The sequence below is a fragment of the Pseudorca crassidens genome, chromosome 5, assembly GCF_039906515.1.
Source record: "Pseudorca crassidens isolate mPseCra1 chromosome 5, mPseCra1.hap1, whole genome shotgun sequence".
Taxonomy (NCBI): domain Eukaryota; kingdom Metazoa; phylum Chordata; class Mammalia; order Artiodactyla; family Delphinidae; genus Pseudorca; species Pseudorca crassidens.
In genome coordinates, this window is record NC_090300.1 from 16,099,722 (window position 1) to 16,125,885 (window position 26,164).

A 26,164-nucleotide genomic window follows, 5' to 3' on the forward strand; every position below is an offset into this window, starting at 1 on the left:
ATTGAACTTTCAAATTTTATGATTTCATGTCCTCTAAGACCACAGACCTCTTATCATGTTCTGTTTTTTAAAGCATGAATCCTTTTTATAACAGTTAGAAAGTACATGTATAACATTTTTTCTTCCTTAAACTCAGAATAAAGCCTGGGGAAATTTAATATTCCTGGATTCAGCCTGTGACTTTGCGATAAGGATTCTTGGAGAGAAGCCTTTTAACTCAGAACAGAATCTGTTTGCAGCTATTGTTCAATTGACGTAAGGTATCTGGTTACTGGGCATGTTGCATAATGCATGACAGTGTAAACCTACCGTTTTAAGTGCTGACATTGAACTCCTTGGTAACAATGAAGAGTGAAGTAATTTGTTAATTTTTTTTAGAAATCCCCTGAAACAATGCTTCTCAAGGCTGAATGATTCAACACTTTAGAGCTGAGATGCTGCTGAGGGTTGTCTGTGTGTGCTCATGCTGATAAGAATTCTGAAAGGAAACAGGAAAGAAACACATGTCATGTCCTCTTTAAGAGCTAGAAAAGCTGTCAGAAGAATTAAGATTAAACCTCATGAGAGTCTGTGGGTGTGGAAAGTCACCAGCTACCTAATATTAACATAGCTTGCAACAGAATGCTGTTGCTAGAAATAGGACAGTCGCACCACTACCACTAAGCAATTTGCATTCGGCAGACCAGCCCCTGGATTCCTCCTGGCTCCTGCTGCCCTCTGGGCATTGCATTTCTGGATGCTTTTAGGACGGCGTTGGGACGCGGCTGTCTGCTTTCACAAAGAACTCTACCCAAAAGAGGAAGCAGCGCGGAGAAGGTCTGCTTTGTTTGCAGCAAAGTGGTCAAGCTACAAGCAAATCTCTAGGCATCTGAGGAATTGTGCAGCTTCTAGATTTCATGTGGTTTCTGACAGGGAGGGGCAAATAAGGCTCTTCGTGCTTTCCTCACCATGGATAATCTGTTGCCTCAGTCAAGATTCTCTTATTTCAAAAAATATCCCCTCCACGCAATTAGAAAATATTTATCGATGCTGAGAAACCAAAAAGACGAAGAACAGGTACCATTTTGTTTACATTACCTTTAAGGTTAATGGGGGTTGGATTCTGGGTGTTGCCTTTATGTCTCTTGGTGATTTATTTTCTGCTAGTTTACCTGTTTGTAGGCACAAGTCGGCACTTGCTTTCAGCTGTTCAGATTTGGCAAAGGAGCAAGCCGGCATGTGGGGGATTTATTTGAACTTGGAACATTTGGATCCTGAGATTAAGCTCAAGTTCAGTTAAAAAAAAAAAAAACAAAAAAAATCAAAACAACAACCTCTTGCTTTCCTTTCCTCTGAATAGCTGGACTAAACTATCAGAGTTAAATTGTGTGGATTCCTTGAAAATTTTCTCAGGCATCAAATACAAATTTTTAAACTATTAATATCTCGACAAAGAATAATAGCAGGCCCTAGAAATACACTTGTCTTTTTGTATATATTTATGGCTATGTTAATATCACCAGGATTTGCCAAACAAAAAAACATTGTGTAGACTGTAAGTATGATAGCCTTAAACAGATCACTAATGAGCTGGGAAGATCTTTCAGAAGTAATTAATCACTTTTTTCGTGGAAATTAGGGGATGGAGCACTGCTGATTTTAGTCTTTTTAGCCAATCAAAAGTTAGAATTTCTAGTAGTAGACTAGCAAGTGGGAGTTTAAATATTAAAAAACCTGCTAAAATGTTTGATCACTTCTTTTTAAAAACCATGCATTCATTTTATTGTTTTGAGATTTATATCATTCTATCCCTTACAATCTATGAAAAAAGCATTTCTAAAAACTGCTTTTCTGAATTGTACCAAATTGTAAGAAGTAGCAGTATCTGATTCACTTAAATCTGGTGGTTCACTTAGGAAAAAGGATGGCAGTGGTAAAGGACAAATGTGTAGCCACATCGAAAGACCCAAAGAGTCATAAATTGCGTGTGTATCATGCTTGTAACTAGAACTGCAAAACCGCATGGGAGACAGTAGCAGTGTCCTGTATTTGAACAAGATGCCCTACTTAATAAAACACTTCCAAGATGCGCAAGCAAAGGTCGGCAGACAGAAAATCCTCTAATGACAGGTTTCCCAAAAAGTTGATGCATAATTTGGAAAATGAGAATTATTATTACTGTTTGAGGGGAAACTGCTCTTAGTGCTTTAATGATTTTACAAGTGATGGAAATTCAGACTGTGCTCACTAAGGGAGCTAGGCTGGTCCAGATTATCTCTTATTTAGGCAAGGTGTCGAGATTACAAGGAGATCTCCTGGTTTCCAAGTCTTAGCGCGTGCTTGCTTTTGAGGTGGAAAGCCAGAGACCCAGGTGCTTGTTCTGGATTGGCCATGCTGGCACAGACTCCTTCAGGCCTCATGATGGGGGGAGGGGAGGGAGTAACAGGGAGGGGGAAGAGGCTAAAATGATGGGGCTGCAACTGTGGAATGTGGATTAAGTGATTTTTCCCCCTTTTCTCAGTATTATAAATTTTCAGAGATGTGGCTACATTGCTTGTACAGTTTATTTTTATTTTTATTTTTTTTGCGGTACGCAGGCCTCTCACCGTTGTGGCCTCTCCCGTTGCGGAGCACAGGCTCCGGACGCGCAGGCTCAGCGGCCATGGCTCACGGGCCCTGCCGCTGTGCGGCATGTGGGATCTTACCGGACCGGGGCACGAACCCGTGTCCCCTGCATCGGCAGGTGAACTCTCAACCACTGCGCCACCAGGGAAGCCCAAGTTTATTTTTTAAGCGTTACAAAATTCATACCAAAGACTATTAGAGTTTAACAGGATCCTCTGACTTGGACTGAATGGGTGGTCCCCTCCCCAGTTGACAACCATTTGGGATGATCTGGAACAGCTATGAGCATTGTGCTGATATCTTAACTTGCTATATAAACTAATGGACAAAATAAGAAAAATAACATATTCAATTCCTTTCTGAAACCAGTTAACAGCTCTGCAGCATTAGAGAAATGAGAATTAGAGAAATGAGGTCAGAGTCAATCATGGCTAACCTTGGGAAGCTTGTTGGAAAGTTAGAAAGGAGGTTAGTAATGCCTATAGTTTTAGGACTTGCACTGGCTGTCTGTAATCCTTACATTCCCATGGGATGGATCCTCATTACAAAGGTATGGGAAGGCAGACTTTGAGACTGTAAGAGGCCTTGCCCAAGGCCACCCAGCCAGAAAGTACTGAAGGCAAATTTGAACTCCCATCTGCCTGGCTTTAAACTGGACCCATTTTACCATGCCTGATCTCTTAACAATCTAGTGACAGCAACAGAGCTTATACTGCCCTGCTATGGCTTCATCAACTTAAATCCCTTCTGCCATGTGTCCCACAGATGAGGAATCAGAAAGTACAAGATGACTAATTAATAGACAAGAACTTGGGATGATCTGGTGCCTTGCTCTCTCTTGAATAGAAAACTTCTTTCTGAACAAGAAATAAGATCTAGGACCTGACCTGGCATGTCTTGCCTATTTAACGGTAAATCTGCTCAGAAGGAGGAGAGTGGTCTTGGGGGCCAGAGGGCATGTACAATAGCTATATATAAAGATATATTTTTGGAATTAGACCTTTGAACTAGTATAAGGTCATCTTCCAACAAAATTAATACACATAATTTTTTTTACTATCTCTCCATATTCGTATCTGAAAATGCAATCATGTTACCATTGATGTCCTTGTATATAAATATGGACACAAATGTTGACCTAGCCAGGACTGAATACTGCCCTAACACAGCTCTGCTTTGTCATCTTGTTTTGTGAAATTCCTTTGATGATTAAGCAAGTTTTTTCATATATATTGTGTGTGGAGCATTTTTATAGGTGATGAAGATGTAAAAATGGATCAGGTGTAGTGTAACCCCTCTGTGATGCTTACAGTCTTATTAATTAGTAGAAAGAGCTGTACTCAAGTGTTTATAATATGAGGCAAAAACCATGCACTGCAGTCATAGTAGGTATTTCTGGCTCAAGACCTGTCCTGATAGTTTAAAATGAGGAGAGTGGTCTTTGGGGGTCAGGGGTTATGTTTAGTAGCTATACTTTAATTAAGGATTAGAACCAGATTTTGTTTTGGAGGCTGTTCTGAAGTCTCCCTTCAATGGCTTAAGAAGAGTTTTCCAGTTCAAACAGGATCAAGTTTTATTTCTTGCTTTGTTTCTTAGTGAATGCTAACCTCAGTACTGGGTTGTTAAATACGTATTTGGATTTAATTTGAACCTTAGAAACTTAATTCTTCATTTTGGCTCTTATACCTGCTCTGAATAACAATATAAAAGTTAAGGACTTCCCTTACACACACCCAAAAAGCTATGTTGAGATTTGGAATACTGCATAGGGTGTTGGGTTGCTGATGCAGGCTTTCCTCTCTAGGTAAAATGATAGAAATTTTACTACAGCTTGGTTTAAGAAATGTTGAGTTTTTAGCTCCTTAAAGTAAGTGTGTTGTTTATATCTTGAGAGTATACCAAAGTTATCCATTTTTAAAAGCCTCTAAAAAAAGTCATGAAATGCTCAAATGACATCTCAGGGGAAAACTAGAGGCATTTGCCCCATGTGCTTGGGTAGACAAAAAGCTTTATTTCTTTAGAAGCAGAAGGAAAATGATGATCCTTGTATAATTTAAGAGAGGGCAGAGATTCTACCCCATTTCTGTGGAGGAATTTGCATGATTACATATAGGTAACATTGACAGTTAAATTGCTGTGGTAACACAAAGCTGAAGCTTAATATTTGTGACTATTAAATATGATACAAAAGTTGAACTATTTTATCATGGTAAATGCAACAGTCTCCTCTATCTGAAGGGAGAAATTAAAAAAAAAAAAAAGCTGTTTATTCACCAAAAAAGTCTCCAACAGTTTTCTTCATGACTGAGTCTGTTCGGGATGCTGTAACAAAAAATCATAGACTGGGTGGCTTATAAACAACAGAAATTTATTTCTCACAGTTCTGGAGGCTGAAAGCCCAAGATCAAGGTGCCGGCAAATTTGATGCCTGGTGAGACCCACTTCCCAGTTTCAGATGCTGACTTCTAGGCTGTGTCCTCACGTGGCAGAAGGGGAGGAGGGAGCTCTCCGGCTTCTCATTTGCAAGGTCACTAATGCCATTCATGAGGGCTCTGTCCTCATGACCTGTCACCTACCAAAGGCCCCTCTCCTAATACCATCACACCAGGGGTTAGGATTTCAACATAAGAACTTGGGGGACACAAACATTCAGTCTGCAGCACTCCATAGCCTGTAAATGTCCAAGGATTGTAACTGGTGGCTTTCGTGAAGATGAATGGCACCCACTCTTCATACTCATCCCCTCTCCCAAACCTCTTCTCTATCTGAGAAAATGCACCACCGTCCATCCTGTTACTCAGGCAGAGAGCTCAAGTCGTCTTCGGCACTTTCTGCTCCCTCGGTCAATATCTAATTTATCAGCAAATCCTTTCCATTTTATCCCCAAGTATGCCTCCAATCATTCAGTCTACTTCTCCCTCTTGCCACCCTAGCCCAATAGGCCATCTCCCTTCTTGTCCGAAGTACTGTGATAGCCTTCTCGTTGGTCTCTCTCCAGCCACTGCTGTCCTGTCTAATGGGTTCTTCACACTGCAGCTGGTGGTGGGGTGGTGTGGGGTGGGCGGGGGTCTTCTAGAGACAAACCTGACCATGAAGCTCCCCAGACCCATGCTTCTGATCTTTCACTGGCTTCTACTTGTTTTTAGGATAAAGACAGAGTTCCCCATCACAGAGCGCTGTGCAGTGTGCAGTCCAGCCCGATATGCTCTCCTGCTGCACACTTGCCTGGCCTCCCTCTGTTCTCTGCACTCCAAATACAGTACCCTTCTCCTCTCCCTGCTTCCCTGCCGCATCCTGGTCAGGGCCTTTGTCCCACTGACCCCTCACTATCCTCCCCTCATTAATACCTACTCTTCCTTCTGATCTTAATTCAGTATGAGGTCCCTGAGGGCAGCCTTTTCTGACTTTCCCACCTTGGTCCTGTCTCTCAGTAGTACTTTGGAGGCACCTTATGCCTCTCTGTTGCTGTACTTATCCCAGTAGCAATTGTGCACCTATTTGTGGGACTATTTGATTCCCAGAATGTCCTGGAGGATAAGCAAAGTACCTGTTGGATGGAAGGCACTGAGAACAAGTTTGTGGAGTTAGCTCTCAGGGGCCGGGTGCTGTAGGTGGCAGTGGTGAGGGGACTAGCGGGTAATGAATGCTATTCTGAGACAGAAGTGTTTGAAGGAATCCTGCATGTTAGGCTCTGTGAGGAAGAAATTTAAGGGGTGATTTTTTTAAAATGGAGGTGCATTTGGGAGGTTCCAGAGGAAATAACCATAACTAATGGGCTGAACTGCAGGGGGAGGTTGTGATACAATAATAAGGATGGACTTCCTAAAAAGGAGAGGTAAAGAGATGGGCCACCTTTTGCAGAGGGCGGGGTATGTGACCCTCCTCAGGGGATGTTGTAATGACAGTTTCTGCATTTTGAAAGAGAAGACTGGATGACTCACAAGACCCCTTTCAGCCCCAAGGTTCTGGTGCAGTGAGCAATAGAAAGATGGACGATTCAGACACCTTAGGGAAAAGAGCGGGCACAGACGCAGCAGCTAGAGTTCACTTGTTTTATTCAGTTAGTGGTAAATACTCCACAATCTGAGCATGTTGCTCTAGAATCTAAGGCCAAAGAAGACAGAATCAAATGTCTTTGGAGATTCAGGTAGCATGTAATCCTCCATCAAGGAAGGGAAATATAGCTACATCCAGAAAACACCTCAGGTGAAAAGCTTATGCACCAATGACTAGCTTTTCTGCACCTGATCCACAACTGAACTACTTGTACCCATAGTTTTATAGGTTTTATAACCCTCTCCAGTATAAAGGTAAATAACTAAGTATACTTATGCAGTCATTGATGAACAGGTACACGGAGAAATTTCAGGTTATTTAAGTGGCATCTTAATCACTTTTTTTCCCTTAATATAAAAAACCTCTTTTAGTTTCTTTTTTCCTGCATTTAGTGCTGACAACTAGTTGCTTATTACGGTCCCTTTTGAAGGTATCCCCCGCTTCTTGTCCATATTGTCACAGCTGTGAACTGTTAGACACGTCTGGGAGACACCTGGACCCTGAGTTAACTTCTGAGCTACCTCTAATCTTGTTATCTGCTTCTAAACTTTCCTAATCTACTGTGCTCAGATGTCTTTGAAACACAGGATGAATTGGATGAACACCAAAACCTTTGTCTTTGAAATAATTAACTACCTTAACTCAAATGTAAAACCCTTTTTTGTGAACCACGGCATAGCTTTTCATGCAGATTTCTAAATTTGCTATCCTATCCTATTTCTTACACAGTTTGTCTGTAATATTTTATTTGCTAACTTTTGTTCAGAATGGAAGATGACATATTTTCTCACCTCGTACAAATAGTTTCACGTCTTAACAGAAAAAGGAATGAACTTCCCACATATGTTGTGTTGCTCATAATTTGCTGTGAAGAGAGCAGGAAAGATGCTGGAATTATCTCTTTCCTATTCATCCTAAAGGCAGCATATTAGTAAGGTTATTTCAAGTAATACAACTTGGATTATACATTCAAGAATAAGGAATTTAAAATTTTTACTAAATGTCTTGTATGTGCCAGGCACTTGGCAATGTCCTTTATATACATTGTCATTTAATCTTCATAATAACCTTACAAAATTGGTGGTATTATCTCCACTTCATGGATGAGAAAACTGAGGTTTCAAGATGTAAGGTAACTTGGTACATAGCTTATACGTGATGGCAGTAAGATTTTAGCTCCAGGTTTGCCTGTCTGACTCTACAGTCTGATTCATTGCCTCATACTGAGATACCTCCCATAGGTAGGGTCCCTTTCTCCCCTTCTTTCCCTTGCCTCCTCCCTTCTTTTCCTCCCCTTTTCCTTGGTGTGTTCTCTCATTAATTAAGGAAAGGGGGTTTTAAAAATAAAACCACCATAACTGCTGTGCAGGAAAGACACATTAAATCCTTTTAGGTGGAGATCCACGTTTTTGAAAGGTTTGAAGGTTATTCAATTTGGGGAAACTTTTTTAAGAAAAAGAATACAAAATTATAAATATTAAATTGGATACAAAGTGAAGACTTAGAATGAAATCACAACAAATTACAAATTTGGGTGACAAATACAATAAATATCACAAAATCTAAAAAAAAAAATAAGCATTTTTACTAATTCAAGGATGCATCCTAAGGTGTCTTCTTCCTACATTTTTGGACTTCAGAGTCTTTAATCATCACTTTATGTGATAATGACTTTCTAATATTTTCTAAAGTGATAATTGAAAGATAATTCAGATACTCCTAGCATGGTAAATTTATACTTGGTTTTTATTAGAGTCTAGAAAAGTTCTATAGACTAGCTTCTAGCTGTTTCTCCTTTACCAGCCATACACTTCAGGTGCTGGGCACCACTGGACACATTTATATAAAGATTTTAGGCCTTGTGATTTAGTACAGTAGGTAGTGGGCATATTCCTGGATGTCCTTTCTCTACCAGGACAGCTAGCATTGACCTAACCATACACAGACATGACTACAAATCACCTTTATATATCACTAAATACAAATAAAATCTAAATATATCCCCATCTCAACTTCCTTTAAGCCAGATCCAGAATTTTGCTTTTGGCTGTTCCAGTGCCACATGATAGGAGAAGTGTGAAGGGGGAAAAGTCAGCAAAAGAGTACTCTATAATCAACTGCAGTTAAAATATCTTTTGCAAATGTTACCAAACCATGAGACCATTGCTAGAGTCCCTTTTAGGACCTTAAAAGGGGCATCTGCAAGTGAGGGGCCCTGAAACTTAATTTTCCTTGGTTTCCAAGAAAATCCAGCTCTGGAAGAATGGTATAACAAACAAACAAAAAACAAACAAAAAGGTGTTTTGCTACAATATGCAAGAGTCCATGCCATAGAGCGGCTTCCAAAGTAATGAATGAGATCCTGTTCTGAGCAGCTTGAGCTCCCAAACCCACTGAATGAAGCAGAGGATATTCTTTCAGTGTATTTTATTCTATAGTAAATAGTACCATGGAGATGAAGATGTTCTGGTACTGCTAAAACTCAAAGGCCCGGGCTTCCCTGGTGGCGCAGTGGTTGAGAGTTTGCCTGCCGATGCAGGGGACACAGGTTCGTGCCCTGGTCCGGGAAGATCCCATATGCTGCGGAGCGGCTGGGCCCATGAGCCATGGCTGCTGAGCCTGCGCGTCCGGAGCCTGTGCTCCGCAACAGCAGAGGCCACAACAGTGAGAAGCCGGCGTACTGCAAAAAAAAAAAACCAAAAAAACCCTCAAAGGTCCCCCACCCCCATTCCCATTTATATTTACAAAAGACATTATTTGTAATGGGATTATTTGCAAATACAATAGATCTCAAAACTCCTATATTGGTCTAATTAATATTAAATACACCATTTACTATCCTTCCAAGCAGGCCAGTTAACACACAGAGAGAAAGAGCATGTTAATGCTGTTAAAGACTACACAGTAGAAAAATTATAGCAGCACTAAAGACTTTAAGATTTCATTGAGATGTAATCAAGCTTTTGTAAACTCATCTGTTATTAGCAATTATAACATAAGTTACTATAACTTGTCTCTGGATAAAATCACCTTTATGTTGGATTTCTTTACTGAATTATTCTCACTGGTAATGTATTTGAATACCCAGATTTCTTGTGTACATTTTCCTTTTAGTGGAAACTCTTGATTCATCTTACTCTTCTTCCTTTGTTCTATGAGTAACTGTCCTTATAATTGTGTCCTGTACCATTTACCCTACTACAATATTTACCACTAAACTGGACTATGGCCTATATGTACATCTCAAAATAAGTAAAGCATATTATAGAAGTATTTTGGTCTTATATCATGAGTGCATAATCAAATTGTTTAAAGTGATTGATTAGTGTAAAATCCTATTTCACTAATGTTGAAATACTACCCGGGGCCCGACATATAATTTTTTTTTTTTTTTTTTTGCGGTACGAGATCCTCTCACTGTTGCGGCCTCTCCCATTGCGGAGCACAGGCTCCGGACGCGCACGCTCAGTGGCCATGGCTCACTGGCCTAGCCGCTCCTAGCCGCTCCGCGGCATGTGGGATCTTCCCGGACTGGGGCACGAACCCGTGTTCGTGCAGGCGGAATCTCAACCACTGCGCCACCAGGGAACTCCCCAACATATAATTTTTGTATAACACACTTAAATTTTTTTTTTATGCCCTCTGAAATGTTACACAGCTTGTTTTGTTTTTGAGGGATGAAACCTTCTCTGAGGAATACACTGTTTCAAGAGAATGGCAGTTTTTATTTATGAAGCTTTTTTCCCCTCTTCTTTCATCTAACTGGTGCTGCTAAAGCCTGATACACCTGGTCAAAGAAGCATTGTTCCAAAGGTCCTGAGCTGATATAGGAAAACAAAGGCTGACTTCATAGCTGGGAACATAACCATAGCTCCACTGCCACTGCACTGCACTTCTGTTCTCTTCTCTTCCAGCATGGCTGTGTGGATGTGATGCTCTGAGCCACTTAAGAGGGGAGAAGTATGATCTCTTTATGGTCTTAATGCCCTTTCCCTGGGTCTTTTAAAATAACTGGTCTTAAGCCAACAGGTGATTACTCAAAGTTCAAAGCCCTTTATGATTTAAGAACGCTGGAGGAGGTTTAAAATTCTGATATACGCTCTCAATCATTCTTCAGAATTGAGGACTATAAGCACAATCAAAATATTTTTACATGAAAGTTTTATGTTTCTTGTAAATCAGCACTTAAAGTTTAGCACCTGAGGTACGAAACTACAGAATGCAGGGCCCTACCCGCAGAGTTGCTAATTCAGTAGGTCTGAGGTGGAGCCCCAAATCTGCATTTCTAAAAAGTACTAAGGTGGCAGGGATCATAGTTTGAGAACTACTGATGTAGATCATTTGATGACGTATATTTTCAAAATCAAAGCTTACAGGGTTTGCTGTACCTTCTCAAGAATAGCGCATGTGCCCTTCAGAAGATGGAGAGTCGTTGCTAAAGCCAGGGGGATAGTGATGATGACTTACAGCTTCACAGGTCCTTATTGACCATTTCCTGCCCACAGCTGCCCCAGCCCTAGTAGCATGACAGAATGCTTAGTAATGCAAGAAATCATTAAAGTGTCTTTGCTATAAGAATATAACTGAAAACGTTATCTTTTTAGTTCTTTTGTAGCTGTTTACTGATTAAACTGATGCAGCAACTGACAATTTTGTTGATTTAAATTATGGAATATAAAAAAGGTATAATAGTTGTTATGTCCTCCCTACTATCTAAAGCCATTATGAGGTCTTAACATTAAGACCTAAGTCGTCTTGTCTAAGAATTAAGAGTAGATGCCGTGGGAGGGAGGGAGACGCAAGAGGGAAGACATATGGGAACATATGTTTATGTATGACTGATTCACTTTGTTATAAAGCAGAAACTAACACACCATTGTAAAGCAATTATACCCCAATAAAGATGTTAAAAAAAAAAACTGTAAAAAAAAAAAGAGATGTTAAAAAAAAAAAAAAAGAGTAGATGCCGTGGTCCCTAAGGAAATAACTCAAGACTGTGCTGGGAATTACAGTTTTTTGACTTTGTCAGACATTGATATGCATGCTATAAAAATCCAAAGTACAAGCTCAGCTGAAATTTCCTACTTGCATAGAAGCAGCCACCTCAACATTGTTATCTTTTAATTTCAAATGGTTACCTGAGTTCAAAATCCAAGTCTGAAATTTCATCTGTTCTGGGCAGTGCTCAATATTTAACACTTCTTGCAATGACTAGTACTTATTCCCGTTCAGATCAAGTTGTCCTAGCTAACCCTTTGGAGATGTGAGTTCATTTTTAAACCTTTGAAAATCCCTTAATTTTTCTTTGCTTTAAAGGAAAGTAGCAGCTCATGTTTTAGTTTGATCATAGAAAGCAAGAAGCAAAGTAAAGTTGGGATTATGTTTATTCATTCAACAACAGATTTTTTTTATGATGACCATTTTCTAGATTACACATTTATTCAATAGGTCTTATATATTTACTATAGACAAAATATTTTGGGACCAGAGATGAATTATGCCAATTTGGAAACTGGACAGAATAGCTTTTAAATGGGTTAATTTTTTTTTTTTTTTTTTGGCGGTATGTGGGCCTCTCACTGTTGTGGCCTCTCCCGTTGCGGAGCACAGGGTCCGGATGCGCAGGCTCAGTGGCCATGGCTCACGGTCCCAGCCGCTCCACAGCATGCGGGATCCTCCCGGACCGGGCACGAACCCGCGTACCCTGCATCGGCAGGTGGACTCTCAACCACTACGCCACCAGGGAAGCCCTAAATGGGTTCATTTTTATCTCAAATCTTGGGGTATATGTAATATGGAATATTCTATGTCTATTTTCCATGGAAATAATGAAGTGCAGAGTTGGCTCTTGGACATGAACTCACACTCACTTTTCATCCTTCCCTTTCTTACCCTCACTCACCTGCACTCCTGACCTGTCCTCATCTCCAACCCAGAAGATTGGTAGTACTACATACCAAAGATCCTAAATATCACTGCATGCTCAGAACCCTTGAATGGGGAAACTGAGTCATACTTGGAATCAACTTCTTTAAAAATAAAGAGAATATACTTTAAATTTCCTGGTTTTTTCTGCTCATTTTTGAGCCCATTTTATTTTTATTCTTGTTTCCAGTTTTTACTCTTCCAGTACTGCTAAGACATAGAACCAAGAAGATGTATAGCAGTTCTGGCAGGTGGTTGTTATGACACTCATTTCATAGGACACTTCTTGCAATAAGACTGTATTTCCCCAGACTTGACCCGTAGCAGGTCCCTTATCTTATAAGAAGAAAAATACTTCTGTTGTTCTGTTGGAGTAGGTTGACTTACAAAATGAAGAATTGTCTTTATATGCTCTTAGAATATTCCACTTAAAATATGACTTTTTAAAGAATATTCCACTTAAAATATGACAACTTTTTTTTTTCTAGCAGCTATGTAAAATTCCTTAATTATTAACCTTTGGTACTTAAAACAATGTTAAAGGAGTCTTTAAGACATTGAGGAAAGATTTAAAATAACCTTTTCTAAGTCAATTTTTAAATCCTAAAGGCCACATATATCTTTATCATCCAGGTTTCTAAAAATGCCAGCTATCAAATTTGATATTAAAACAGGATGCCTCACAACCTTTGTGTAATAAGGCACAGTATAAATAAAATTAGAACATCACGTCTGTCCTTCCTCAATCTTCCCTATTTGTAATATTTCCCTAAGCAGAGATGCCTGACAAATTTCCCCTCTATTGCTCACATGTGTCCACTTTTTGCATCAGATCTATTTAATTTTGCAGGTTAAATATTCAGAACAAAATGGGAGTAAAGATTTTTAGAGCACTGATTTCTAAAGAATTGAGAGGAAACTTGAACATAATACATTTCGTTGCCATCAATCTCATTCTACCTCATAACAGTCCATACTTTTGCTTATTTCTCCGTATGATAATCTTAAACTTTTATAGAGCTTATAATTCACCACCTGTCTTCATTTTATCAGATCCTCACAACGATCTTTTGAGGGAGAAAGGGTAGTTGTTATGCCCAGATCTATATATATTCTCATAATATATATGTATGTATATATGTGAATGTGTGTACACACATGTTTGTATGTGTATGTAATGCAGTGTACCTATATTTTAGTCCTCCTTCCCCGAGATGAGGAAGTGGAGATTGCTACACAAAAGTTTCATGGTGGGTCAGCTGGTCAGAGAAGGAAATGCTGGAAGAAGGAAGATTTCTGAAGCTTGTGGCCCTCACTGCTCTGGCTTGAATATTGTTAATAAATGCTGCCTTTCATATACACAGGAAGTCAAAGTTGGTGCTACTGATATTGGCTAGCTTGGTACAGGCATAGAACAGACCACTCTGCAGAGATATGTTGATGAAGCTTAGGGATCAGCTAAGTGGTTGAAAGCTATACTTTACGGGTTTTTGCTGTTCCAGTGCCTTGGAATTTGTGAGATGATGCATGAAGTAAGTAACAATTCTTCTGAACAAAGCTGGTGTTATCCAGTTTCTTTTTTGACTTGGCAATAGGAATAATGGCTTTCACAATTTAGGCAACCAAAGAGTAAAATTCCAGTGTAAGTTACTTTAGATGTAAGCAATGGAGTGATAAATCTTCGGGGGTGGGTAATTAGGAATTCAGTGTCAGTGCAGGAGTACTGCAGTTCACAACAGGTAATTCTGAAAAGTTGCCGAAGATAAAATGTTTGAGCTCATTAAAGCAATCCAATAGAAAATTATCCTCTATTTTGTAAGATCATATGTTAATAACAAATAACGTCTATGTCTATACATTTCCTACTTTAGAGGCTTGCTTGTGTTTTTAATGTGATGCTGTGGTGCTGTCAAGGTCCAGTAAGTATAGTAATAATCATTACAAATTGATTACAGCACTGGGCAAGAGATAGCACATTCACTGTTGCACGAATCATAGCCTTATGTGTATCACCACTAAGTGGACAAAAATCATTAAGCATGCAAGCCAAAGGTGGTCATATACATAGTAACTCCGAGACTCGAAATGTTTCATCTTGATTTTTATGGTTTCACTTCTGAAATTTAAAAGTGACCTTGCCGAATAAAATCTCAATGTTTCTTCAATCAAGAAACCTGCCCAGGATTTTTGATCCTAGACTAGTTCCACTTAACCTGGGCCAAACAGAACAGGTAACCCGGTCCGTTTGTTATCCTGTCCCCTGAGTTCTTTGCAGGATGCGCTGGAACTCAGCAGGTGTAGACCTGCCCTCTAGTGGATCTGGGTGCGCGACGACTTAGGTTCAACGTCTGCTGTATCTGGCTTGACAAGGATTATTAAACTCAGTGGTCTATCAAAAGTGACCTGTTGGGGGTCTGGGTTAGGTGCTGAGCAAGTGAAAAATTCAAGAGGCAAAAGAGAACCTGCGGCTGAAGGTAATGCCCGTTCTTCAGCTTCCATCTGGGGACGCGAGGCTTTTAATTGTTCCAGCCCCTCTGGTTGCACACTTCAACGGATGCAAAGCCCTCCCCCGAGCTCTCCTTGCTCTTGGAGAGCTCTTGGCTCTCCTTGCACGCGGGCGCTGAGGCAAACCCCCACCGGGATGGAACTTTGGGAAGTGGCCCCGCGGGGCCCCGCCCCGCGGTCGGCGCCGAGCAACCGTGACTGGCTTGCAAGTGAGGCAGCGGCGTCCCCGCGTCACCTGCCCAGATTGTGACGGCCGCCCAGCGGGAGCGGCTTCCCGCTGCATCGTCGGGTCGCTCAGACACCTCGTGGGCCCAGAACATGGCTGCGCCTGCCCGTTCGGTCCGGGCTAGCGGCTGCTTCCTGAGGACGCGCGGCCGGCGCGGGGAAGCTGGCAGCTCTCCCACGTTTGCGCCCGGCGGGAGCGTAGAAACGCCGGGCACGTCTCCGGGGTGGCCAAGGGGCCGCCGCAGGGCAGGTGGGGCCGGGACTGGCGCCCCCAGCCGAAGCCCCTCGGAGCGGGCGGTCGGGCTCCGCTCATTTCCGCCGTCCGTGCCCGGGCGTGCAAGTGCGCCTGCGCGCGCGCCCCTCGCGGCGGAAGTGGTGGCGACAAAGCTCGGTCCGCCTGGCCCCGGGAGTGCGGGGCGGGCCCGGGGTGCGGGGCGCGCCGGGGCGGCGGGAGGTGGGGAGGGCGGAGCCCAGGAGGCGGAGGCGGGAGCAGACTAGCACTGCCGCACCGAGCCGCCAGGCCGCCCGAGGCCAGTCCCCTCACCTGCTGCCCATCCCGCCCCGCCCGCCTTCCCGGTTGCCGCCCCCACGCCGGGAGAGGCGCCCGTTCGGCGCCGCCGCTTGGCGAGCCGCTCCCGCGAGAGCGCGGGTGAGTCCCCCGCAGTCCAGAAAAGGGGTCTGGGGCTTTGCGGGGCGCCCGGATTACTTCTTGTCCCCCGTTTCTAGAAACTTCCAGGTCCTGGGGGCGTCCGGGGTACCCGGCTGGGGGCGTCTCCGGGGCGCTGCCCCGCCCCGCCGGCGTGAGTGGGGGGATGCGGGCAGCCAGGGGGCGGGCGCGGGGCCTGGGGGGCGGTGGGCGGCCGTCCCTTCCCGCACCCGTCAGCGCCGCTTCTCCGGTTTCTTTTGCAGATGCTGCTGTTAGGGGTGGTGGGCGCAGCCGCGGGTCGCGTGGCCGGGAGCGGGGGTGACGGCCTGGGATTCCGGGGGCCTCTCTTCTTGTCCTCCTCTCCTCTCTCTTCCCAGTGTGGCCGTGGCTGACACTAAAGACTTTGTAGCCATCAACCCAAGTGCAGTTTCGATGGAAGATGAAGGTAAAGGCCCCCGGCAGGCGGGTTGCAGCGCGGAGTTGAGGGTGTGGTGGTTGGCTTTTAAGTTGTCTGTCTTTCGCCACCTTTTTAATTCTCTGATTTTATTTTTTCCTTTGATTGTGAAGTGTCCAAGGAATTGCTTTCCTAGGATATCTGGCTTTTATTTTGGTAACATAGGGCGTTTCGGAAATTAAGGTTCTGTAGGGTGACTGAGCTTGATTCTGCTTTTCCGAGGAACCTGCTTCTTTAGCTTAGGGGATGGAAAGGAAGTTTTCATTTCAGATGGCATCTGCATGTTTCCATAGTCTCTGAGAGAGGAATCACTCCAGGGGAAGTGGAAATGGGGAGGGAAGGCTCTGCATTGCATCCCTGTGTATTTGCATATCAAGCCTTGATTTGGTGTAACTGGATTCGTTTATAAGAAAGAAAACGATTTTTTATTAAATGCAGCTTTGGGGAAAAATTCGTTGCTTTTCAGTTCACAAAAGTCAATTCTGATTTTAACGAAATATTATGAGGTGATTTCTTAAAGTTCCTCCTCATTTCAAAACATGCTTTGGGAGGTTGACAGTGGAACCTGTTTGTCCACTGTATGCTGCAAATGCACTGGATTATCATTCACATGTTACTTGATTCCTTTGGCCTTATAAAATATTTAATGCTTTTCATACACTGATTATTTTCTAAAAGCATTGAACAACTCTGAATCAATGTTTTCCTCTCCTGAAACAAGCACACTTATTCTTTGGACTGACTTCTGTGTGATAATCTTTTTTCATTTATTCCTTTTTTTTTTCTTTTTGAGTGGGGCTGTAAGTTGCTATGAAAGATATTTACAAATTACATTTTGTTTTCATGTATCTTTGGTTTTTAAAATCTATATCTGGTACAAAGGAGCTGCAGTTGGGCTTGCTGGCTGCTTTCTAATTTGTTTTTCTGTTGTTGAAAATGTAAGCTTGATCTAAGTAGGACTAGTTATTTTAAAATAGACTTTTCTTATATGCAATAACCTATTTTGCTATCTGAGACATCTGGGATATGAGGGAAATATGATGAAAGGCATGATTATCTTGCTTAATTTTATTCTCGATGGATAATTTGTGGAAGACATTTTCTGAAATACTCATGTATATAACTGCAGCGGACTTTTACTGTCTAACTGGATCTTTAGAAACAGCATTCGAAAGCAATATTTTTTGTCTGATGGTATGGAAAATCAGTTTTCTGAGGTTTTTTCCATTTTGTCTTTTAGTTTATAGATTGAAGGAAGGCAGATCCTTTCTGTACAAGAGACAAAGAATATTAAATGCATTCATATACCTGTTTCTTGGTAGTTGAATCTTAAATAACATGTTAAACTTGAGCTTCTGCTTTTAGAATGTTACCAGATTTAAGAGTGTAGCCTAAAGTCAGTGGATTGTTAGATGTTGCTTTTCTGTTTCTTGATCTCTTAGGAAAAGGAGCATGACTAATAAAGCTGGCTCTCATTGTCTGTTCAGGTGGTAGGGAGTGGTTGTGAGATGGGAGCATGGTGCACGCTTGTGTCTGAGTCTCTGTACTCTATGGCCAAATAATGATTTGGCCTCATAGTAAAAGATTATACAATTCTTAAAAACTAGTGGAGGTTTTCCGCCTATTAATGATGGAGGCCATTTTGGTCAGTTTCTCATTACCATAACACCCCTTTTTCTTTTCTTAAACATTTTTAAGAACTTGTATATAGCCTAGAAATTTTCAAAACCAATTGGCCATTTTGAAATACATAGATTACTGTCGCTTTCCTTTTTACAGTTAGTATTCTCTTTTATATGAGATATAGTAACATCTTAGGGGTGTGAAACAAAAACAGACTGGAATTATACCTTAACCACCAAAAGTTGTGTGATTTTAAGCAAATTAACCTTTCTAAGCCTCTGTTTCCTCATCTATAAATCGGGATTGGTAATACTTGGCTTACATAGTTAGGAGGGTTAAATGAGAAACTCTGTAAATTCTCTTGGAAGAGAGGATGGCTAGCATTTAAGAGCATGCACTGTGGAACCAGGCAACTTGATTTGAATGCTGGATCCCCACCTACCATCATTTGGCCTTGCGCACATTATTAAGCATTTTGTCCTTCAATTTCTTTACCTGTGAAATAAAGATATTGATAGAACCTGCCTTATTAGTAGCATTTAGGTTGTTAGCATTTAGAATAGTATCTGGCATATATAGTAATGCTCAATAAATGTTAATTGTAAATAGCCTAGCCCAGTGTTTGCATACTAATATGCCACCTGCCATTAATGTTGTTATGACATTGAATGATTTTTTGGTTAATAAAATTATTTATTTATTTATTTATTTAGGGCTGCATTGGGTCTTTGTTGCTGCGCGCGGGCTTTTCTCTAGTTGCAGTGAGCGGGGGCTCCTCTTCGTTGCAGTGGCTTCTCTTCGTTGCGGTGGCTTCTCTTGTTGCGGAACGCGGGCTCTTGGCGCACGGGCTTCAGTAGCTGAGGCTCCTGGGCTCTAGAGCGTAGGCTCAGTAGTTGTGGTGCACGGGCTTAGTTGCTCCGTGGCGTGTGGGATCTTCCCGGACCAGGGCTTGAAGCCGTGTCTCCTGCATTGGGAGGCAGATTCTTAACCACTGCGCCACCAGGGAAGCCCATGACATTGAATGTTGAAAGGGGGTACAGTAGTGGCCAAAATGCTGTGTGTGAAGTTTTCATTGTTAGGGAGTGGGTGGATTTAAGTGCAGAATTTTCTATAGTGTAAGGCTTTAAGCCCGCAGAGATGTTGGGGCTCTACCAACAAACCAGAGGACAGTGTAGAAAGAGACAGGCTTGGATTTGAATCCGAATAGGTAATTTTTTTCCTCTTGTAAATATCTCATGAGTTACTGTGTTTCTCAGCTTTTTTAGCTGCTGAGTTTTCCCATCTGGAAATGGGATAATGACCTCTTTTGGAGGGTGGGTGTGAGGAAAGAATGAAGCCTGGTATGTAATAAAGTGCCTGAGAAGGATGGTTGATACACAGTTAGCCTGCTGAGTGACTGAGTGATTGCTGCTGTTCCCCAGAAACAGAGACTCCTTCAGTTGGTGTGTAGGTAAGTTCCGCCTACCTCTAGGTGTGCATAGGATGGAATTGCTAGTGGCCCTGGGAGCGGGAGCCTGGAGGTCCTTAGGGAGTGTGCCATGTCTGCAACTTCATCCATGTGGCTCCTTTCAGCCACGGTGCTTAATTTCTTTTGGTACTTCAGTTTCAGTTCTTCTGGACCTTTCTCCCATGGCCCATTTAAACTTTCTTGGCAAACCTTGATCAGTTTTTAGCCTTAGCCTCCAGGATGCATCATGAATACTTAGAGTCAGTCACTAGAAGTATCTGAAGTATTAGTTTCCTGGAATTTCAGGGACTGGTTCTAGACTTCCATTCATGGGTTAGGATTTTATCCACATCCTTTGGAACTCCTTTTTGCATGTTTATCACAGATCTAAACAGATACCATTTAGGAATTGGAGATGCACAAGTAAATGGCTCTTCATCTGATGTTTTAAAAATTAATCATTTGTATGTTTAAAGGGATGGCTTATTAGAAAAGATATTTCTAGCTGGAGAAATTTGCAAATAATTTCTCCTTCCCAGTAATGGACTTTTTTCTTTGGAATAAATTTGGTCTGTTTCATAGAAAAAACACTATAAATTTAATGCACATGAAACTATTTAACATAGCCTTAAATATAGAAATATAATGATCTTCAAGATTTTAGGACATGCTTAATTTAAGGTTAGAGGCATGGCTAATCCATCTAGAATAAATTCCCCTGATCATTTTGGATAGCATGTGAAAATGATAGTACGTTTCTTTACACTTTACTTTTTATTTATTTATTTATTTACTTATTTATTTATTTATTTATTTTGCGGTACGCGGGCCTCTCACTGTTGTGGCCTCTCCCGTTGCGGAGCACAGGCTCCGGACACGCAGGCTCAGCAGCCATGGCTCACGGGCCCAGCTGCTCTGGGGCATGTGGGATCTTCCCGGACCAGGGCACGAAACTGTGTCCCCTGCATCGGCAGGCGGACTCTCAACCATTGCGCCACCAGGGAAGCCCCTACACTTTACTTTTTAAAATAGTTTATTACTCGAGTTCAAATTGTTAGTCACTAGAAATATGTTAAGAAAAGATTGTGTTAGGATAGTTGGAGGAACTGTAAGGAAAAAGGGATGAGAAACCATATTAATTGTATTTCTTTAACTAAAAATAAGAAACCAGGTTATAAAAATATTTTATATCTTTAGGTGTGGAAAATATAATTTATAATGTTTGCAGTTTTGTTGATAAAATAATATTCTTAATCAGTATTTCTAGAAAAGAGTTGAAACTAAAAGATTATATGATAGCATTTGATAAACTGTAGTAATTTAACCCAGAGGAAGGATGCTGCAGAGAATATTTGTAAGTAGTAGTCTCCTGACAGCTGAGTCCTAAATACGTGATTTGTCTTAATGTTTTTATTATTCATTTAATGTCATTAGAACTCAACTCTGTTAACTGAAGCAGTATCAATCAGAATAGTCTCCTAGGGAACATTTCCCTTGGAGCTCAAGGCTGATTTTCTTTTGAGATCTTGGTTAACCGTAATCTGTTTATTAACAAGGTCAATTTTTGTTTTAAAGCTGGAAAGAACACCTTAGCTTGATGGTAAAGTTAGCTGGGAAAATTTTAAATTACACCATTGCTACATGTAACATCTTAAAGATCTCTTTGTATGTTCAAAAGTTCCTCCCATGTTTACTTTGTTAAATAACAGGTTCTTTTTATAGTGATTTCAGGCATCAGTTGTGACAAGATTATTTTTACAGTTTTCATATGGACAAGTGTTAATAAAAGGCGGTAAAGTAAAAACTGGTTGGATGAACTCTAGGTTAATGCCATCATTTCATACAGGAAAGGATTTCTCAGAAAAAAAAATGTCAGGCCGTCAATGCAATTTCCTTTATATGGCTGGTATTTATATGCATTGGTTAATATGTCCTCCGTCTTCAAGGTTTTAAGTTAATATTGACAAAGGTATACATCTTAGAATTACAGTCATTCCTTAGTATCAGGGGATTGGTTCCAGGAACCCCACGGATATCAAAATCTGAGGATGCTCAAGTCCCTTATACAGAATGGTGTAGTAATTTACGTATGGCCTGTGCACATCCTCCCTTACACTTTAAATCATTTCTAGATTACTTATAATACCTAATACAATCTAAATGCTATATGAATAGTTGTAAAAACCAATGTAAATAGTTGCTAGCATGCAACAAATTCAAGTTTTGCTTTTTGAAACTTTCTGGAATTTTTTTTAGTGTTTTTGATCTGCAGTTGGTTGAATCTGCCACAAGAACCTGTGGATAAGGAGGGCCGAGTTACTCAAATTGTGTTCAGTTAGATTAGTTTAGACTAAGCTTATTGGATACATTTAGAAAAAAATTGAATGAAATGTTACAAGGCTATCATAGGTTATGGACAGAGAAAGACAGTAATAGCAGGGGTCAGAAACATCATTTTAAGATGGTTGTAACTGGGCATCTAATTGAACTTCAATCTCTTTCTTCCTGCATCAGATGTTAGAGAATGTGTGAATTGGAATTATGTCTTTAATATTCCTGTTAATGATAATTTCTTGGTAAAGGGAGGTCTTTTGGCTTGACTTTTGATCATTTCATCAAGTTACTGACCTAAACTTGTGTCTCCCAAGAGGAAATAACAGAAATTTAGCACAACACATTCTTTATTCTTTCAGAAAACTCTGAGACGTTGAAGGATCCTTGTAGAAATTATTTTCATTTATTTATTTAGTTACATAAAATGAATAACCTGATAAAGTTGGAATAGCAATAGGACCCTGATACTGAATATATTTGCTACCCTGTACTGGTGTTTGATTTCAGTTCTTTACAGGAAAACTCAGAAATAATAAGGCAGAAGTATTTAGGATGTTACCCATAATACTTTTCTTGATCATTATTTTTTTGAAACTGTGAAGTATAAATTAAGACTTTTGATTAGGTTGTGAATTTCAGATACTGGATTTAAAGTTATTTTGATTGTGATGTCTTAAAGTCAAAAAGGACAAAGCACTCCTAAGAACCATTAATATAATGAAGTTCTGTTCTCTGCCTAGGAGAGAGATCAACTTTATTTTTAAAAAAAAATATTTATTTATTTATTTGGCTGCGCTGGGACTTAGTTGCTGCACGTGTGATCTTCATTGCTGTGTGCGGGATCTTTAGTTGTGGAGTGTGGGATTTTAGTTGCAGCATGTGGGATCTAATTCCCTGACCAGGGATTGAACCCGGACCCCCTGCATTGGGAGTGTGGAGTCTTAACCTCTGGACCACCAGGGAAGTCCTGAGAGATAAGTTTTAAAACAGATCCTGGATTTTTTTCTCATCTTAAAGCCTTTCATTTACAGTATAAATAAATTAACGTTTTTGTGCTGTGTATTATGTTATGAATGTGTTGTATATATATATAAATATATATGTTTGTATGCAGTTATTTCACTAGACTTTGTTTGACTATCTGTTTTAGAGTTTCCCTAGTGGAATGTTTGCTGTACCTACCTCTGGGTTTAAACATTGGGAGGGGCAGAAATGCTAGTTGGTTCATGCTTTCTTTGGGAATCTTACCTTACTTCCTTCTTGAGTGTCAGTTCTCCGTTCCCTTGAGCAGGCAAAAGTGGTGCATGGCACAAGTGCCAGAAATAGCATGCGAGCCACTTTTTAATGGCACGTGAACTGATCTCTCCTGTGTCCTTTTCTTAATGCTTGTCAGGGCTGCTCTTTACTGCAAGTTAACATCTGAGTGAAAGTGTCTGTGATGGGATGGGAAATTTCAGTTTCCTTTCCCACTCCAGAAAAGGAGGATGTGGTCTTTGCCGACTACTCTTTGATATCTGCCAGCCCCCTACCCTAGAGGTTGGTAGTTCAGTTATGATATCTTGATGTATACCCTTAATTCATTTGAGGGACCAAGAGAGGTGAAATTCTTCTGATTTCTACTGGTAGTAGAAAAAAGGCAGGGAGTTGGCCTTGTGTCTACATTAGAATGATGGGAATGGAGGATAGGGATGGATGAGAGAGACATTTTACTCCTAGGCAAAACAAGCAGAGCTTGGGCAGTATCTTGATAACAGGGAATGAAGGGGAGGGTTGAGTCAGAAGTGACTACAAACTGTTGAGCCAGTGCAGGTGGGTGAGTGGAGGTGCTGCTGACTGGCTGAAGGAGTGAGCTCACGTGGGCACTGGCCAGAGGGAGGGTGTGGGAGGTCACACTGTCTGTGTGTGGAGAGAGGTTTGTTTTAAAATCGAACACCACTTGGGCTAGAAGACCAGGGTTCAAAGCAAGCTCTCGAGGGCAAAGACCCTCAGTTGTCCCTAATTCAGTTTGAACAGGGTCTGGCACGTAGCCCTTGTCTGTTGAATGAAAATACTGCCTTCTTCACTGTAACTCAGGGGTTCTCAGCTGGGGACAGTTTTGCCCTCCGTGGGACATTTCCAATGTCTAGAGAGGTTTTTGTTAATCACAACTGTGGGAGGATGCTTCTGCCATCCAGTGGGTAGGGGCCAGTGATTCTGGTAAACATCCTGTGATTGACAAGACAGTCCCCTGTCCTCACCAAAACAAAGAATTACCTGGCCAAGTGTCAGTGGTGCTGAGATTGAGAAACATTGTTCTAGCCAAAGGCAAGGAAGTTAGCTCCTCTAAGCGCTGATTTCCTCACTTATAAATAGATAATAATGACTCTACTTCAGGCTTTTTGGGATCAAATAGGGCAGATGTGTAAGTGCCTGGCATGAAAAAGCTGCTCAGGAAATACTAATTTCCTTTACCTTGGTTGATGAATAGATTTAAGGAAGTTATTTTTGTCATTGGTCTTTTAAACAACTTCTAATTTCAAGGCTTCACATATTTTTCTGAGACGAGTGGGATGCCTAGCAAAATTTTGTTGCATTTATTATCTTAATGCTTTTCTCATGGTTTCATCAATTTATATTTTTGACTCTACTTTGGCTTGGGGTTTGAGTATTTCATGATTTGTTTCTATCAGTAGGCAAAAATGTTAAAATCTGGATTAAAAGTTTTTACCTAATCATGTAGGTTAAATTCATTATTTTACTTGCTTTCAGAACTTTTACTATTTGAAAGCAGTATTACTGTTCTTTGAAATTAAGACTGAAGTGTTCTGAGTTACTTGTTTTGGAAAATGCCAGACCTCACATGTCTGTGATGTCCTTTACCTTTTTATCCATTTACAGAATTTCAGGTAGGCTCCTCTCAGAAGTCAGCACTTTCCTTCAGATAGGTGGCTTTCTTTTGCTTGTCAAGTACCTTTTTATTCTCTTTTGTAAAGTGTGGACATTACCACTGTCTGTTCCACTCATGTTAGGGACAGGACACATGTATTTTCAATTCTAATACAAGAGACCATTCCCTTGAAAATGCATTCTAATCATAGCCTCACTGTGTTTAATGTTTATTTACATGTACATAGTTGTGTGGCATTCTCATTTTTGAGGAGTCCTTTGCTGGTACTTTGAGGAGTCTTTCCTTTAGGAAAAAAATCAGTTCTGTCTCCCTATGCATTGATTTTCCCATATATCACATGAGATTAATAAAGTAAAGCTGATTTTGTGGCAGCAAAGAAATTCTCATTCAACTTAAATCTATAGGATTCAAAGTTGGTAGCTTTTGATGCCATTAAGTTGTATCTGACCACAAATTGCTGGAAAGGCTTGCACAGCTCCCTGTTGTACCTGTAGCCCTCTAGGTCAGGTAAGTACAGGGTGTGAAGAAGGCCACAGTCATGTTTTTGATTTCATGAGGGGTTGGTTTGCCATAGCCTGTAAAATTAAGTCCATCAATAAACTGCTGCCTGAAATGAATGCCATTGGCATAGGAGGTAGTAGGAGAAGGAATTAAGGAATCTATCATTTGTTTGTATGGTTGAATTACTGGCTAGTCCATAGATTTCAAGGACAGTGATTCCTTTAACAGAGGAGGACCACAGTCTTTTAAATTCTGATATTACTGGTAAAATAATTGGTGCTAGCTGAAGGCTTTAAAAAACAGTAGTTGTATGTTTAATAATAAATGTAATTTTTCACTTGTAATAATTCATTTGTAATTAATATCTTCCTCTTGTGAGGAGGTACTTTGAAACTGCAAACATCCTGCATCTCATCATACTTTTTTAAAAAATATAAATAAATAAATTTATTTATTTATCTTTGGTTGCGTTGGGTCCTTGTTGCTGTGCGTGCGCTTTCTCTAGTTGCGGCGAGTGGGGCTACTCTTCGTTGTGTTGTGAGGGCTTCCCATCTTGGTGGCTTCTCGTCGCAGAGCACGGGCTCTAGGGAGCGTGGACTTCAGTAGTTGTGGCACGCGGGCTTCAGTAGCTATGGCTCGCGGGCTCTAGAGCACAGGCTCAGTAGTTGTGGTGCACAGTTAGTGGCTTAGTTGCTCTGCGGCATGTGGGATCTTCCTGGACCAGGGGTCAAACCCGTGTCACCTGCAGTGGCAGGTGGATTCCTAACCACTGCACCACCAGGGAAGTCCCTCTATTGCCTTTAGCTCAAAATAATCCACATGCCAAAGTGGCACATCTTGGGGAGACCTGTTAGAACTCCTACACCCTCATTACTGCTATGTTTATTAATTGCAGTTCTACTGTTAAGGAAGAATTGTCCTTTTTCCTCTATTTACCAGTGGTCCAACTATTTATTT

At 41.0% G+C, this 26,164-nt stretch overlaps 1 protein-coding gene across 4 annotated transcripts in view; it reads left to right on the forward strand.

Annotated features, from left to right (window-relative positions):
- Positions 1-629: 629 nt before the first annotated feature.
- ATP2C1 (ATPase secretory pathway Ca2+ transporting 1) overlaps positions 630-26,164 on the forward strand; it is a 116,355-nt gene continuing 90,820 nt past the window's right edge. The window contains exons 1-2 of one of the 4 annotated variants that reach the window (XM_067737435.1): positions 15,825-15,964; positions 16,225-16,406. In XM_067737435.1, coding sequence (XP_067593536.1) covers positions 16,401-16,406 — 6 coding nt within the window. In that variant the 5' untranslated portion in view covers positions 15,825-15,964; positions 16,225-16,400. Of the gene's footprint in view, positions 1,057-15,767; positions 15,965-16,224; positions 16,407-26,164 lie in introns of those variants that run through there. The other 3 variants (XM_067737436.1, XM_067737434.1, XM_067737437.1) reach the window with 3 other exon arrangements.